The sequence below is a fragment of the Gigantopelta aegis genome, chromosome 6 (genome assembly GCF_016097555.1).
Source record: "Gigantopelta aegis isolate Gae_Host chromosome 6, Gae_host_genome, whole genome shotgun sequence".
In the NCBI taxonomy this organism is placed as follows: Eukaryota; Metazoa; Mollusca; class Gastropoda; order Neomphalida; family Peltospiridae; genus Gigantopelta; species Gigantopelta aegis.
In genome coordinates, this window is record NC_054704.1 from 76,071,576 (window position 1) to 76,090,704 (window position 19,129).

General features: G+C 37.2%; 1 protein-coding gene across 1 annotated transcript in view; it reads left to right on the forward strand.

The window, feature by feature from the left end:
• The window catches only part of LOC121375821, a 28,969-nt gene extending 22,053 nt beyond the window's left edge, over positions 1–6,916 (forward strand). Inside the window, exon 7 of the mRNA XM_041503480.1 lies at positions 1–6,916. Coding sequence (XP_041359414.1) covers positions 1–1,134 — 1,134 coding nt within the window. The 3' untranslated portion in view covers positions 1,135–6,916.
• The last annotated feature ends 12,213 nt before the right edge of the window (positions 6,917–19,129 follow it).

Here is a 19,129-nt window from a genome sequence, read left to right on the forward strand (position 1 = left end):
AGAAGTACTGATTGTCAACCGGTGATCTTCGAAAAGCTGACTGGCGTGACAGCCCCAGGACACAGAACCTGGGCCACTCGGACTGGGGGCTACCAGGTGAAACACCGGCTCAAGTCTCAGCATCCCAGACCACCGGCAGACTTGAAGGAACCGCGAGCAAACCGGATCAAGGTGGTGTCGATTGACCACCGCAGTGTGGAGGAAGAGGATGTTGTCAACAGTCTCTCCGTCGACGAGGTTTTGAGGTTGACAGTGGAGAAATACCACGCTGAGAACGGCAAAGAAACGGGTTCGCGTAATGACGTGGGTAAAGAGAAGAAACGCGGCGGTGTCGGTGGTGTTACGGACGTCAATAACTCCTCCACGTTGACGCACCACGCCGGCGGCAGTGAAGCTCTGAGTGGCCAGGCTGGAGATCATTCGGACAAGTCGGTCCGTGCATCCATCCGGCATCCGTCCAGTGATCTGAGCATCGTGACGCCGGGAGCTAGGAACAAACCAGCGTTCAGTGAAACATCCAGCAGTTACAAGAGAACCTCAGCAAAGCCTCCCAAAGGTCACAGGGTTGGATTTCTGGGTGTCGGTACGACCCTGAGGCATGAGACCTTGGGCGAGACCGAGTACATACAGATCTCTTCTCGGATCGGAAACATCAAGCAGGCTCCTGCACCATCTCACCAACAGCAGCATACAGCAGGAGGTGAAGCAGGTTCTCTCGAGAGAGTCACGGGACTCGTTCTTGATGATGTCCTCATGCACACTCCTCTGGCTCCGCAGACCTCGTGTGTTACGAAGGTGGATGATGTCAGCTTCATGCCTGATGACATGGCAGGTGGGCCACCCAGCCCCGTGTCCTCGTATATGAAGTCCCCTTCCACATCCTTCCAGATCAGCATCCCGACCGGTGATGATGCCTCCGATGGCGACTCCCAGCTCCACACGTCTCCGATGAGGAAGATGTCTCCGACAGAGGACGATGGACAGGATGCGATGACGGGGCAAGGGAAGAGAGAAATGGACGTCCAGAAGAAACAGATTGATGACATTACCACTCTGCTGGCTGGGAGTCTCATTAATGGAGATGGTGTTCATGCAGACGAGATAGAACATAAAGATGATGATACTGAAAGATGATTGTGCTGAAAGATGATGATACTGAAAGATGTTTGTGCTGAAAGATGATTGTTTGTGGGAATTTTTTTTTTTTAAGTCTTATAATTCTTATATGAAACACAAGATCATGTTGACATAAAACTGACTGAGAGTTTTCCATTGCTTGTGATTAAGGTCTTGTTACTTAATTGTTTTGTGGTAACTCAAATGTAGACCATACTAATCATTTTTGAAACCGGATTTTACAAATTAAATTTAATTAAATTTACTAGTATTTTTATTTGTAAATTTTTAGTACAGTGAGCTGACATGTTGTATTTATTACAATGCATACTCCCATACTTATGCTACACAGATGGGATGATCATATCAAAAACAAAAATATTTAATTAATGTATTGTTTAACGATAAAAAAACAAATGGCAGCAGAAATGTTAAAACGTAAAAATAAATTAAGAAAACCCATGAGATAAAGTGGGCTTTAATTGAAAATATTATTGATATATTGTTTGCTTTTTTTTCATTTTCAAAACTACTGCTATATCCCATTTGTTGTCAAGTAAATTACTGTGGTAGTTGTACTAGGTTTCACGTGAAACAATAAAACAAAGAAAGTTAGCATTTTATGATCAAGTGGTTTATTTTGCATTAGTGTAATGGTCTGAAGACATTTTCTTTTTAGCCTCAAACATTTAATTATTTTATTGTATATGTTCAAATAAAAATACATTAATTGAGTGTGGCATAGTGGTTGAGAAAACAGGATAATCAAATCAAACATTTCATTATTTTAACATTTTTCAATACAAATCATTAATTGAACGTGACCTAGTGGTTGAGAAGGCAAGGTAAACCAATCAAACATTTCACTGTTCTATTGTATATATTTTCAAATAAATAATAACATTAGTTCAGTGTGTTTGTGATGGAGAAGGCAAGATAAACCAATCAAACAATTCATTATTCTATTGTATATTTTTAAATAAAAAACATTGAGTGACATAGTGGTTGAGAAGGCAAGATAAACCAGTCAACCAATTCATTATTCTATTGTATATATTTAAATAAAAAACATTGAGTGACATAGTGGTTGAGAAGGCAAGATAAACCAGTTAACCAATTCATTATTCTATTGTATATTTTTAAATAAAAAACATTGAGTGACATAGTGGTTGAGAAGGCAAGATAAACCACTCAACCAATTCATTATTCTATTGTATATATTTAAATAAAAAACTTTGAGTGACATAGTGGTTGAGAAGGCAAGATAAACCAGTCAATGTTATTCTATTGTATATTTTTAAATAAAAAACATTGAGTGACGGTGGTTGAGAAGGCACAATAATGCAATGAAACATTGACAGGGATTTATTCAGGTGTTCTGTGAGTCAGAACATAGTTCCCTTTCCATATGAAAGTGGCACGGAAAATTCACAATTTCTATGCTAAATATTCCCAATATATATATATACAGTCAAACTTTGTTATCTCAATGTTGAAGGGACCAGACCAACAAGCTCAAGATATCGGTAGCTCGAGATAAAAATAACAGTAGCTGATGAAAATTAACCCAAACATAAATTTATGCTGATGATAATTATCCCAAACATAAATTTAAATAAACTAAAATAAACCTTGAAAGCTACCGATACTAGCAACAACAATATTAGTGTTTAATGCAACTGTGCGTTTTATTAAGTGGCCGAATTTAGGGAAGAAAGAAGAAGGAAATGCCATATAAAATTAAAACCCTAAACATAAGTAAAAAAGGATTCATTTTACATGTAATTTTGTTTATATATACTTCGAGAAAAAAACAGGAAAATGTACTTAGGGACACCAAAATATGTTCGAGATAAGCCTCATACTCGATATTAGCATGCTCGAGATAACAGTGTTTTATTTTGTAACATTACATAGGAAGATTGCTGGGACCGGCACTGGACCTCGAGGTATGTTGGGTACTCGAGTTTACAGAGGTCGAGATAACGAAGTTTGACTGTAATTTATGTGTTGTAATAAATTAATTTAACAGTGGCGTACTGCATCATTCAGTGGTATGTAAAATATCCCATGTATTATTTACTTGCACTAAATTCCCCAATCTCATCATTCAGGGGTCTGAAAAATATCCCAAGTATCATTTACTCGCACTAATTTCCCCAATCTCATCATTCTGTGGTCTGAAAAATATCCCAAGTATCATTTACTCGCATTAATCTCCCCAATCTCATCATTCAGTGGTCTGAAAAATATCCCAAGTATCATTTACTCGCAGTAATTTCCCCAATCTCATCATTCAGTGGTCTGAAAAATATCCCATGTATCATTTACTCGCATTAATTTCATTCAGTGGTCTGAAAAATATCCCAAGTATCATTTACTCGCATTAATTTCCCCAATCTCATCATTCTGTGGTCTGAAAAATATCCCAAGTATCATTCACTTGCACTAATTTTCCAATCTCATCATTCAGTGGTCTGAAAAATATCCCAAGTATCATTTACTCGCATTAATTTCCCCAATCTCATCATTCTGTGGTCTGAAAAATATCCCAAGTATCATTTACTCGCATTAATTTCCCCAATCTCATTAATTCTGTGGTCTAAAAATATCCCAAGTATCATTTACTCGCATTAATTTCATTCAGTGGTCTGAAAAATATCCCAAGTATCATTCACTTGCACTAATTTTCCAATCTCATCATTCAGTGGTCTGAAAAATATCCCAAGTATCATTTACTCGCACTAATTTCCCCAATCTCATCATTCTGTGGTCTGAAAAATATCCCAAGTATCATTTACTCACATTAATTTCCCCAATCTCATTAATTCTGTGGTCTGAAAAATATCCCAAGTATCATTTACTCGCATTAATTTCCCCAATCTCATTAATTCTGTGGTCTGAAAAATATCCCAACTATCATTTACTCGCATTAACTTCCCCAGTCTCATTAATTCTGTGGTCTGAAAAATATCCCAAGTATCATTTACTGGCACTAATTTTCCAATCTCATGAGATATGGGCTGTAGTATATACTGTCCTGTCAGTGAGAAAGTGCATATAAAAGATTTCCCCCAATCTCATGAGATATGGGCTGTAGTATATACTGTCCTGTCTGAGAAAGTGCATATAAAAGATTTCCCCCAATCTCATGAGATATGGGCTGTAGTATATACTGTCCTGTCTGAGAAAGTGCATATAAAAGATTTCCCCCAATCTCATGAGATATGGGCTGTAGTATATACTGTCCTGTCTGAGAAAGTGCATATAAAAGATTTCCCCCAATCTCATGAGATATGGGCTGTAGTATATACTGTCCTGTCTGAGAAAGTGCATATAAAAGATTTCCCCCAATCTCATGAGATATGGGCTGTAGTATATACTGTCCTGTCTGAGAAAGTGCATATAAAAGATTTCCCCCAATCTCATGAGATATGGGCTGTAGGATATACTGTCCTGTCTGAGAAAGTGCATATAAAAGATTTCCCCCAATCTCATGAGATATGGGCTGTAGTATATACTGTCCTGTCTGAGAAAATGCATATAAAAGATTTCCCCCAATCTCATGAGATATGGGCTGTAGTATATACTGTCCTGTCTGAGAAAATGCATATAAAAGATTCCTTGCTGCAAATGGAAAAATGTAGCGGGTTTCCTCTGAAGACTACGAGTCAGAATTACGAAATGTTTGACATCCAATAGCTGATGATTAATTAATCAATGTGCTGTAGTAGTGTTTTTGAATAAAACAGAGTTTTAACGTTTTATTGTGCACAATATTAAAGTTTGTATGTGGCCCAACCCAATAAATATACTTTTTGCTATACCTTGATGAATTTGTAACAAAATCACTTGAGATGTCATAACAGAAACTATTGACAAAAGATGTGTCAACATCAGTACTGCATTATATTTTTGGGGTTGAGGGTTTTTGCCACTTAATATCCATCTTTGTTCAATCAGTTTGAAGAATCTAACTGTTGTTATCAACAAATCATGAAAATTAATATTGGTAGACCAGTCCTGGTGCTTATAAAACTTTTTGTGTCTAGACTCGAGACTATAGACGAGACATGAATTTCATCGCAACGCCATACAAATTACATGTGTGTGACGTCATTAGAGATTGAGTCTGGACTCTAAAAGTTTTATAAGCCCGGGCCCAGATGACTGTACTTATATGTGTAAGATTTATTTATAGCTGTAAATTTTAGTTGTTTTTTAAACTGTCATTGCAAACTGAGAAATGAGTTTCAATTTGAACTGAACTCAGTCACCTGACCTATTTCAGTATTAACACTTGATGTAAATACGTTAGTACATTATACTTCACTTTGCATGTACAGTAGTATTATGCTATGCTCAGACTACCAACTGGCAACAAAAGGTTGGCCAACTTTCTGCTGTCACGACTTCTACGACTGTCCACTTGCTAGTCTAAGCACTCTTACTACTCTATTCTCGTCATATAACCCATTATAAAGTCGGGAATTGGGGAAATTACAACACAACTGTTGAGTTGGCTAACTCAGCTGGCAGTTGGTAGTTTGACACTAGTATTAGGCTGCAGTCAGATTTATCAGGGTTTTTTTTTTTTACATTTGCACTGCACCCTCTCCTGTTCAGTTGTATTGAAATCAATAGGTGTGAACAGATCTGTCTGCTCCAACTTCCACACATTATAACAGATCTGTCTGCTCCAACTTCCACACATTATAACCATCTGCAATGCAATCAAATTTGGTGGATGATGAATAATGTATGTTGATGTGTATGTGGATGAGAAAAAAAAAAGAGAATAAATCTGACAGCGGCCTTATACAGTTTCAAAAATGTATGAGCATTTTGTCTCATTTTGATCATGTTAAAAATCCAGATATAGGTACAGTGAAACCCCTCTAAACCGGACACCTTCAGGACCAAAGTAAAATGTCCGGTTTTAAGAGGTATCCGGTTTAGAGAGGTTAAATTCTTTACTGATTTTTAAAAAAGGGACTGAAAAATGTCCAGTTTTGAGGGAATTCTGGTTTACAGAGGGTCCGGTTTTGAGAGGTTTCACTGTATTACTTTATCATCAACAGCTGCAGCATCAATGATAGCTTTTGCATAGAGATGTAACTCCAACATTTACGTTTTTCGTGTTTGACTCTTAGACTTCTGAAAGTTTTTATTACCAGTAGTTGCATCTGTGTATGTTTATTTTAAGTTTTTTTTTTTTTTTTTTTCTTAAATTAAAACAATGTTTTTAATTATTTAATAAAAAATTAAAAAATTAAGTGTATATTTAATATTCTATTTATAACCACTGAACCACCGAGGCCGGTTAACATCTGTTGATGCAGCCATTAGTAATGCTGAATACATTTACAGTAGTCAAGACATTTATTTTTTCAGAATTCCTGTTTTGTATCTTTTTATGATTTTAATACATTTGTTATTACTTAAATTATTGACATGCTCTTAAGATGTCTGCTTTAAAAACAAGTGCTGTTTTTGAAGCAAGGATGTTTATGGTAACTATTTCACCTAAATATCTATTTTTTTTATATACATGTATATACTATGCTTAAACACTGTTTACATTTCAAGCAATGGTGGCAGTTTTAGTACATTTTTGGAGAATTATTTTTACATGGTCTGTATATTTTATTACTGTTTATATTTATATGTGTAGGGATTGTTAGTGAAGCTAAGGTGAAGCTTTGTCCGACTCCCAATAGCTGATGTATTTTTCATGTTGTGGTATCATTGTACATATCATTCATTCATTCAACTTGATACTAATAAATATTTATTTTTATGTCAACTGTTATTTTCTCTGTTATAGAATTTGTGTACAGGTGTTGAAATATTGACATCATTACCTACACTGAAAACATTACCCTTAGTTTGCATACTCATTCACATATTCTGCCTCTTAAAGGGACAGACCCTAGTTTTTAAACACCGAGGCATATTTTTCACTATTGGAGCCGTTTATGGTCACTGAAATCAAATATTACTTACATTTTATTGTTTAGATTATCCATTTCCGTACAACCGAAGTGATTTTGGTCATCCTGGTGTTTCTAATACCACAAAATGCATTTTTCATATTTTTAAAAACGCATGTTTGTCTGAGAACTAACTGTTATGGAGTCGCGTTTTAATCTATGTTTAAGAATATTTCAACGTCAGACTCTTGTTTCACTCTGTTGTATCCAAATTTGTTACAGGTTTGTAAATTAACCAAACTTAGTGTCTATTTTTACGGGTTGAAACTAGGGTCTAGGTGAAAAATATGTCTTAGTGTTTAAAAACTAGGGGCTGTCCCTTTAAGCTAGGTTTATACTTTATCACTGAGTCTTGTTGGCGAGTAGCTGACTCGCCCAGTCGTGCTTCTGATCAAACCTAATCCTCATTTTTCAGTGAAGTCTGTGTGCTTTTAACACAGTTAATATTAAATGTCGGTGAGCATTCGTTCAACTCTTTCTTTTTTGTTTCATTTACCTAATAAAAAAAAAATAGATTTGAGTTTTGCACGAGGTCGACAATCAAAGTATGATTTGACCTTTATTCTCAATGCATGCCGGTTTTGCAGTTTATCCCTTTCTCCTTTTTTCCCTGGGTCCCATGCAGTAGACTCCATTTTTTATATTATTATTTTTACTCCCCTGCTGGCCCTACTGGAGGTGACTGTAGGTTTCCATCTATCTAGCTGTCTGTCTGTCCCACATAAAATTGTCCCAATTTTATTTTTACAATGCCTCATGATATTGAGCTGAAATTTGGTGTTAGCTTTATAATGTACTGTTATAAATCAAATTTGATTTTCGTAGCAATTTACCCATTGTTTTACAGAGTTATGTCCCTTGAACTTAAGAGAAATGAAAACGTGTTTCACTGACATTTTTTCGCAATGCCTCAAGACACTGAGCTGAAATTTTGTTTATACCTTTATTATGTACTGCAACAGATCAAGTTTGACTTTCATGGCGATTTACCTTCTTTTTGTACAGTTAAGGCTCTTGAACTTAGAACGAAAAAAATGTGTACAGATTAGGGGACGTATTGCTACAACAGTTTAATCGGAATGCTTGGTGTTTTTTAATGTATGAGCATTCCTTTCTAGTATTGGATGGTGGTGGTAAAATGTGTACAGATTAGGGGACGTATTGCTCCAACAGTTTAATCGGAATGCTTAGTTTTTTTTAATGTATGAGCATTCCTTTCTAGTATTGGATGGTGGTGGTAAAATGTGTTTTTTTTTACACAATATATTGATCTGAGTATATATTTTAAAGAATACACTTGCAATTTTAGACTTGTTTTCCGCGTGCTCTCTCTCTCTCTCTCTCTCTCTCTCTCTCTCTCTCTCTCTCTCTCTCTCTCTCTCTCTCTCTCTCTCTCTGCTAAATAATTCCGCGGAAAGCCAGATTGTTCATTACTGAAAACATCATTATAATATAATATAATGACTAGGCCGTGTATTAAGAAAAATGTTTTGACTGACAAATATCCTTTCACTTTCCCAGAAACTACTAGCCTTAAACTGATGAATTAACCATTGCGAAATTGATTTCAACTTTAAACAACAACAACAACAACAGTATTTAACTCGAGGCAGTGGAAACGCAAGAGAACACCGTTAATATTTAAGACCGATAATCTGTTAAGACCTTGCGTAATTGTTAACACGGATCACTTTGCATTTACACCTATTTGTGGATAATACCACTCGGCAGCTGACCGTTAGAACATGCCGCCCATTTCGTTTATAAGCTGTGTGTGTGTGACTGTGATCGGATGTGCTTACAATTTTGCAATCATTATTTTATAAAGCCTCAAGCAAAGATTCGTTTCCAGTTGCATTTTTTTTAAATAGACATAATCGATTGAAAATACAGCTTGTTCTTGGAGGGAATAAACGGAATGCCATGCAATGAATCAATGATAATGTCACGCCCGTAGCCGAGCAAAATCACTTGGACAAAGTTAGCAACAATCAATAAAATTAATGACTACACAGTCAGGCCAAGTCAAATTATTCACCACTGAAACCATTATACTTCATTGCTAGAAAGATACAATTTTGTGTCGATAAAATACAAACTCATACTGTTTTGTTAAATTGGCCTTAATACTACTAATAATGGCTTCCCTATCGCGTAATCTTTACTGTGTAAGACGATTACGGCCAGTTTTTCCTCTTATACTATTTAACGACGACAAGAAGGCCACCCCTAGAGCATATAAAAAGCTATATTTATTTTCGATCGACTGTAAAACTCAAAATGATTTGACATGTTCAACGAGGTTCTGTTGAAAAACAAACATATTTCTATTAGGCGGAGGACCGTGGAATAACCGTGCTCACATAAATAGCTGGCGAAGAGATTTTGAAGAGGGCTGAAGCGCCGGTTTTGATAGCTCGAGATCGAGTCTTTTGTTTTTTTCCACAAACGTTGGGCGTTCTCGAGGCTCTGTTAGTGTCAAGTTGTCATGAAGTATTGCCGCATAATTTATGCAAAGTAAATATCGGTGGTTTTGGAGCACCGCAGATCTTCTCCCATGAGAAAGACACCGACTTGATTCACTTGAAGCTGACTGCGTTTCAGTGTTGTTGGTTCCAAAAAATTTTGGATTGTCAGATAGATAAATTCTCTTTTTTATGTCTCTCCTTATGTACAAATTATCTTTGACTTGTCTTCGAATGATTAATGTTGATGAAAAATGAGCAAACATTTTTGATGTGCAAAACCATTTTAAAAATTTGTTGAAATTGTCTAACACTCTTAAATCTGTTTATACCCATATCAATTTGTGGAAGGTCTAATACATGTGCTTTGAAGATGACAGAGTCGGAACCCATCCATACGATGGACGATGACATCACGTTTGAGAAGATGAAGCACATGCCCAAACGGACGTCTTTCTACACGGCGCACCGCAAACTCTCCTGGCAGTGCGACAAGGACATCAGACAGGTAGAGAGGGACAAGAAGCTCGTCACGGGTGGACTAGCCCGGGCACAGAACTCCATGGAGGATCGACTCGCCAAACTGCAGGAGACGAAGAAGCAACTTGGCATAACCAGCGATAAGACGTCTGGGGGAAACGATGACGTTATGAACAGACGCTCGAGTTGCCCGTTCGCGGTGACCCACCATCCTGCTCCTAATCGACCGAGATCCGAGGAGCGGAGTCCTGCAGTCACTCAGACCGGACTTGAAGAGGACGACGATTCTTTGACGGAAAGTACTGCCAGACGATACTGCAGAATCAGAAGGAGTACGGTGGCCGAGGGGGCTACAGACGCCTACTATTTACCAACGGGTCGACGATTTACGGTGGCGGACATACATAATCCGTATGGAAAGTAAAAACGTCATTGATGTTTGTGTAAAGGATTCTGTAAAGTGTTATATAAGTTTCTGTTTAATCGACGTTGTGAATGTGAGTATATGTTCTGGGCGTTTCCTATGGTTTTAATTACGAGCTGGAACTACCATAAACAAAATCTATAAATTATACATCAAAATAGCGTGGTAGGCAAGACTCTATAATTAAAGTTGTGGCAGTTGTATAATTCAACTTTTGGAATAATAACTGTGAGTGGAAGACATACGACATTACCGTTTTGATACATAGTTCTGTTATAGTTGTAGTGGATTTGACAGGGGTGGGGGGGGGGGGGGGGGGCGGTGCAAATTGTTTTGTGGATATTGAAGCACTGAAGTCGCCCAGCCTTCATTATGTCATAGAGTTTTAGTACAGTTATAATATTAAATTTACAAATTAATTTAAATTTCTGAACTTACACCTCTTTGACTTTTCTTTGCACATACCTGAAGCGTTCTTTAACTGAATTGATAATACTCGTCTCATCTGCTAATTAAGTATAATACTAGTAGTTGTAACTTTGAAATGTTATTATTCTATACAGGTACCGAATAGCACTATAATGGGTCCTTAGTTATTTCGAAGGGAGAGTCCATTCACGGACCTGATCCATCAATCGCAGAGAGAGGATATTTTGTATCAGTGTTGGTGTGTTCCTTTAGATAACATAACGCGGGTTCTCTATGAGTATCTTCGGATTTCTTGGACCCTTGGTGCGGTACTTTTTAATTGGCTGAAAATGGAGTCAAGGCACTTGATATCTTTCTGGGTTCACCATTGAATAAATATCGTACAAATATTGTACAAAAAAACCCCAGAAAGATGAAAAAAAAGAGGTCTATTAATGTGCCTAATACTAGTATCAGACTATCAACTGTCACAACGGAGTTGGTCGATTCGACGGTTGAGTTGTAATCGGTCGTAGAAGTTGTATACGAAGATGTAAGATCGCTTAGACTAGCAACTGAACGAAGATGTAAGATCACATAGACTAGCAACTGAACAGTCGTAGTTCTAAGTCGTGATATTGGCGAGTTGGGCAACGCCATCGTGACAGCTGGTAGTCTGAGCCTAGCCATAAGTCTAATGAACGTTCCAACACGTCCACCCGGGCACTTCGCCGCTAAGTTCGGGACAGAATTGTATTCAGTGAAACATTTTAAACTATGGCTGAATGGTGTCTGATCTGGTTGTTCAGAGAAAGAAAGAAATGTTTTATTTAACGACGCACTCAGCACATTTTATTTACGGTTATATGGCGTCAGACATCTGGTTAAGGACCACATAGATACTGAGAGAGGAAACCCCCGCTGTCGTCACTTCATGGGCTACTCTTTTCGATTAGCAGCAAGGGATCTTTTATATGCACCATCCCACAGACAAGGTAGTACATACCACAGCCTTTGATATATCAGTCGTGGTGCACTGGCTGAAACGAGAAATAGCTCAATGGGCCTGTAGCTCAGTGACATAACGTGGAAGTCGGACCTAGACATACATAAGGACCACAGATATTGAGAGAGGAAACCCGCTGTCGCCACTTCATGGGCTACTCTTTTCGATTAGCAGCAAGGGATCTTTTATATGCACCATCCCACAGACAGGGTAGTACATACCACAACCTTTGGCCCACCGACGGGGATTGATTGGTTGTTCCTACTAAATCACAATACAAATGTCATTAAAGCTAAACTAAGTAGTACATGTACATACACTTTAAACAGAAACAAAAACAAACTGTAGCATTGTTGATACTGACATGCGATTGTGTTTACTACCCAACAAGTGTGTCAACTGAACAATGGTACTAATACCTTGTTCGTTGATACAAGTATAATCTTGACGTAATGCCTAACCATATAGAACAGGCATATAACCATATATTTTTTTACATTGGCGTAGCTAGCAATTTATACTGAGGGTTAACACCATTTGGAAGGGGGTGTCACACTGTCTTTTACACATGTTATAGGCCGAGAGGCAAATATATTAGACGGTGTGTGTGTGAGAGAGGGGGGGGGGGGGAGGGGGGGGGAAAAGTGTGATTGGGAGGCATGGCCTCTCTATTGCTACGCCAGAGACCGTAAATAAAAAATCTTTGAGTGCTTCATTCCATTTCAGGACTTGTAATCTCTCTAATTACCACGAACATTCTATAGACTTTATCTTTTGCTGATAGGAATACGAAATATCGACATTGACTTCTCGGTACATGTAAACAAAGGTTATGTATACGAATACCAATACGAATACGCCGATAATTTCACAGCGTATTCCACAATGCATATACATTATGTATATGCATTTAATTGCCTGTGGGTAATTTAAGCTTGACCGTGGTAGATTGATCTACTGGGACAATATACTGCGTGGTGAAGTTATTAAATGAAATGAGAAGACAAACTTGCGAGAGAATGAATTCTAAACGGTTAAATTAGTGCTTTTCAATTACATTTCATTATTTCTAAAGAATGAATGAATGAATGTTTAACGACACCCCAGCACGATAAAATACATCGGCTATTGAGTGTCAAACTATGGTAATGCAAACAAATAAAGTGATGATCAACATCAATATAAAAATTCAAGAGTTAAACAAAAACAGTGTAAAGAACTGTGCAAAAACACAAATATCACAGATAGATACTGAATTTTACTCAAAACTTCAATTTAGTGCTGTATTGGCCATTCTCAAAGAAAATGTTACACCCCTGCACCACGGTGAGGTTACAGCACGCGCAGGGGCATTTCTAAAGAAGGCGGCATTTGGAAAGATGATTTAAAAACAACAACTATAGAGCACATATCCAACAATTAACAATACAGACGGGGGGATTTTTTTTTTAAATACAGCTTGTAAAAGTTGCACCTACATTTTTTGCGCATTTTATTTTTTGGATTAAAAATTCAAGTCTCCCTGCTATTAAAAACTTCGCCCTCTCTAAAGTTTGAGAGAGAAGTGACTTCGCTCTATGATTTTGACCTCGCGTGAGGCCTGTATATACATACATACACATCTAATTAATTAACATTGACTATAAGAGCCTTGATTATAAAATGACTTGGGAAATTGTTTAACGTGCACATTCAAAGCAAGCTGTTGTAGCGCCAATCTAATTAAAATTAGCTCCACTATTACATGTGGATCTAACACCAGCCAGTTGGAGCTCATGTCCACCAATCAAAACCTTACTTGCAGAATCCTGCCAGTGATTTAAAAATAATTTGAAAACATTCCGAATTATCCTGAGGGTATACGACATGTTAGCATAAATACACACAATTTAAGATAATCTCAGATGGCAGTCTTTTGTGTATGGTTATTTCTAATGATTATGTCTTTTAAATATACGTTTCTTAATTCATGAAATGCGTTACAATGTGGTAAAAAGTGCATTTATATCTCAATCATATTTGGACAAAAGGGGCAGTATTTTTCTTCTCTTAGAATTTTGGGATTTTTATATCTGTTGTCATTGAAAAAAATCTATCTAAATTTCCAAAATCGGCAATATCATGGAGTTAAAGGGACATACCCTAGTTTTTAAACACTAAGGCATATTTTTTACTATTATAACCGTTTTTGATAATTAAATCATACTTTACTTAGATTTTATTGTTTAGATTATCAATTTCCGTACATTTGAAGTGTTTTTGGTCATCCTGGTGTTTTTAATATCACAAAATTCATTTGTTATATTTTAAAAACGCACGTGTGTCTGACAAATAACAGTCATGGAGTCAAGTTTTAGTCTATTTTTAGAGGGTATTTCACCATTTAAAAGTCACAGACTCATGTTTCACTTAATTGTAACTTTATCCAAATGTATTACAGGTTTGTAGATTAACTAAACTTAGTGTTAAATTTCACGGGTTAAAACTAGGGTGTGTCCCTTTAAATAGCTTCAAAAATGTATTAACTGGTATTTCTTTAATTTTGATCTTAAAAAAACCTATGCTTTTTATGCTATTTTCAGATTTCCAGAATAATATAACGTACATCCTAGATATTGAAATCAATCTGTTATGTATGTTGTTATATTTTTATACTTTTCTCATTAAAAATCATAGTATTAGTCTTTGAAGTATTTAATTCCAACTTCCATCTAGTACAATATTTATTTAATTTAAGGAATTACATTAAATAATTAGCGTATAATAAATAGTTAACAGATAAATCATTAAGTGTAGACAGCCTAAACATGGAGTTCTTATTTATTTCACTTTATTTTCGTGCTTATATCCAACTGAGGTTCAAGCACGCTGTCCTGGGCACACACCTCAGCTATCTGAGATGTCTGTCCAGGACAGTGGGTTAGTTATTAATTGTTAGTGGTTAGTGAGAGAGAAGAGGATGTAGTGATCTTACACCTACCAAATGAGTCGTTAAAACTCGCTCTGGGTGGGAGCCGGTACCGGGCTGCGAACCCTGTACCTACCAGCCTTAAGTCCGATGGCTTAACCACGACACCACCGAGGCCGGTCGAGTTCTTATCAGCGTATTCTTCTCACAAAATAAAAACTAGTCTGGTTTTCATTACATTGAATATAGTCATAATACAGCTTGTATAATACTGTTTGGTTATGGCATGCAGGCCAAGTGGGGTTTGGTAAATATGACGTTACGTACGTTCAAGCAAATCGTGCCTTTCAGTGAGACCTTATAGAACTGGTTTATGTACACAGATTTGATATTTTAAAAAATCAGATATAGAAATAAACTTTACCTAGTGGGAAAGTAAGAAACAAAATAGAAATATATCTCTGTTTCTCTCTGTGTTTATTGTCTCTGTCTCTGTCTGTCTGTCTGTCTGTCTCTCTCTCTCTCTCTCTCTCTCTCTCTCTCTCTCTCTCTCTCTCTCTCTCTCTCTCTCTCGTTTGTTTAAAAGTGTCACTTTGATTCTGGTTGGAGAAAACCCTATATTACCGTACTTTGACGTTTTTACTGCTATATTATATACGTATGTAGCGGGTTTCCACTGAAGACAACGCGTCAATTACCAAATGTTTGACATCCAAATAACCAATGATTCATAAATCAATCTGCTCTAGTGGTGTGGTTAAACAAAGACCCACCACCACCACCCAAAAAAGAACAATACAAATACCAACAATTGCCCACCCCCAAAAACAAAACAATAAACCCCAACCTTTTTAATATAGTAGCATACACGCTTTAAAGGAAAAGCGTGTTCTGGCCTATTTGTTTTTCATATCATACAATCTTCTATAGAATATAAAACAAGAATGTGTTCTTTCTCATAATGTATAAAAACCAAATTGAGGAAATACGCTGTAGTGGCTCTTTTCTGTGTTGTCAAGCATTAGCTAAAACGTCATTTGTTACCAGTTGATAACGTCCGAACCACCGATACGTTGTTAATGGACTCAATACATAGCTGTTTTTTTCTGGATTGTTCAGTAATCGCTACTGAAAATGGCTTATTATATTAGGGACGTGGAAAATTAATAGTCGATGCTAATGGTCAGCTTGGAGCTGCGTCAAAGTCGAGTATTACAATGTGTGAATATTCTTGATCAAATCGAGCTGCTGTGTTATCTATGCATTTCAGTTCGGTTTACCGCTCTTATTGCATTTACAGACTCTCTGATAGGGGTGTTTTTTTTCCTGTCACGAAGTTCTAAGTTGTTTTGGACATGATCGAATATAAATGTAGAACTTTGAGTTAGAACAGGCACAATTGGACTCGTTTTTGGATATCAGTATTTTAGCCATGGATAGTGCCAATTCTAGACATTGAAAAATACTCTAGTTCATATAAAGACGCGATTAAATAATTAAATAATCGAATTTTCACGCAGACAATTTTGGTCAATGACATATATTCACGTTCGCATGAAGACTTTCAGGCTTTGGAAAATACTCCAGCTGTCACACAAACAGTTCTAGGTATTGAAAATACCCAGTCTCACACGGACAATTCTAAGCACTGGAAAATACACCAATTCTCAGATGAATGATAATGCAATTAAATGCACGCACCCCAGTTTACATTATTTTGTCTTCATGGATATTTATTAGCATAATATGTTTGTGACGCCTGAAAAATATGCTACATAAGTGAGGAGTTTCTGGTCGTCCCGCTGCATGTAGCAGCTTAAAGCATTTAAAAAAAGAAAATTCCGACAAAGGACGTGCGCTTCATTTTTATTAGTTTTTATTATTATTATAATTTTTTTTTTTTTAACAGTCAACTGGAGAACACGTTTTACACTTAACAGCAAATTCAGGAAGCTTCACCATTCAAAAGGAACAGAGCAGTTAACAGAACCTTTCCACTTAAAACCATATGACAGATATGTGTGTATTGGATAAATAAATAAATAAATACGGCTTTCTGTGGTCTTAAATTAAGTAGACAATGGATATAAACACCAACCGAGAAGTCCGATTCGAAACTATGCGAAAGAAATCTCTCAGTTCGCAGATTTTAAGACGTCACGAAGACTTGAGGTCAAGGTGCGAAAGGGAGGTAAGGCAGTACGAGAAAAACAAGAGAGTTCTAGCGGCAGAAATGAGACACTCGCAGACGATCTTCAAGGAGAAGCTGAAGCAGATGCAAATGCTTGCAATCAATAGTCGCAAAACGCACGTGAACACATTGAACGCAAAACCGCAAAACGCGTGGTGTGCAAACCATCAACATACATGGAATGCAAAACCGCAAAATACGTCGAATGCAAAACTGCAAAACACGTGGAGTGCAAACCATCATCATACGTGGAGTGCAAAACCACAAAACACGTGGAGTTCAAACCCTCAACATACGTGGATTGCACAAACGCAAAACGCATCGAGTACAAACCCTCAACATACGTGGAATGTAAAACCGCAAAACACACGAAGTGCAAAAACGCAAAACACGTCTAACGCAAAACCTGCACAAGTCAGTCGATCACCAAGAACTGCATCTTCTAAACCAAGTAATTACAGAGGACAGCCAAGTCACTTAGGTTCTTCAGAACACTCAGCTAGTCTTGTGCCAAACTCAAGACGTTTAATCTTTAAATTCAGCGTTACTACCGAAAACGGTCGTGATAAATACATATATTACAGGTAATGTAACGATATTTACTGTTCGAATAGTTGAGACACAAAAACACTGCCATAAATTTGGTACAATAGCACGTAGTGTTTATATATGGTTTCTTATTGATGTAATGCAAAATCAGTTCTGATTATATTCAGCAGTTAAATTAATTTTGATACGCGAATTACACCCGGTATTGCACTGCGTTAATATTTGCGTCCTAATTACGAACGAGAGTTGGCTGCAGCTCGGTGACACAACGTGGAAGTCGGATATAGACATGTTACTGTATCCGTTTACTATTGACATAGCCAGGATTTTAGATGGGGGTGGGGTGGCGGCGGCAACCCACTATTGAGGTGGGCCAACCCACATTATGTCTGTATGTATATATTATTTTATACAGTAAAACAAGAAAAAAGGTTCGAGGGGGGGGGGGGGGGGGGCATTACTACATGTGTATCAAGTATTTCAAGTTAGATCACATTTTAAGGGGGAAGAAAACATATACTAATTGATATCTATAAACATGTTTATTAAAGTTCAGTTATGACAATTATATAACAACTAGGCTACGTACCATACCAATATAAAGAAATTAAATGGATCAAACTCAAAAGCTTGTGGTAGGTAAAATAACCATGGGTTAGATAACAGTCGCTAGATTAACTGGTTGCACTGACATCACATGCTCTGAAATACTCGACCAAATTTAGTCCATGGGCTAGATAACAGTCGCTAGATTAATTGGTTGCACTGACATCACATGGTCTGAGATACTCGACCAAATTTAGTCCATGGGCTAGTTAACAGTCGCTAGATTAATTGGTTGCACTGACATCACATGCTCTGAAATACTCGACCAAATTTAGTCCATGGGCTAGATAAGTCGCTAGATTAATTGGTTGCACTGACATCACATGATCTGAAATACTCGACCAAATTTAGTCCATGGGCTAGATAACTGACATAACATGCTCTGAAATACTCGACCAAATTTAGTCCATGGGCTAGATAACAGTCGCTAGATTAATTGGTTGCACTGACATCACATGCTCTGAAATACTCGACCAAATTTAGTCCATGGGCTAGATAACAGTCGCTAGATTAATTGGTTGCATTGACATCACATGGTCTGAGATACTCGACCAAATTTAGTCCATGGGCTAGTTAACAGTCGCTAGATTAATTGGTTGCACTGACATCACATGCTCTGAAATACTCGACCAAATTTAGTCCATGGGCTAGATAAAGTCGTTAGATTAATTGGTTGCACTGACATCACATGATCTGAAATACTCGACCAAATTTAGTCCATGGGCTAGATAACTGACATAACATGCTCTGAAATACTCGACCAAATTTAGTCCATGGGCTAGATAACAGTCGCTAGATTAATTGGTTGCACTGACATCACATGCTCTGAAATACTCGACCACATTTAGTCCATGGGCTAGTTAACAGTCGCTAGATTAATTGGTTGCACTGACATCACATGCTCTGAGATACTCGACCAAATTTAGTCCATGAGCTAGATAACAGTCGCTAGATTAATTGGTTGCACTGACATCACATGCTCT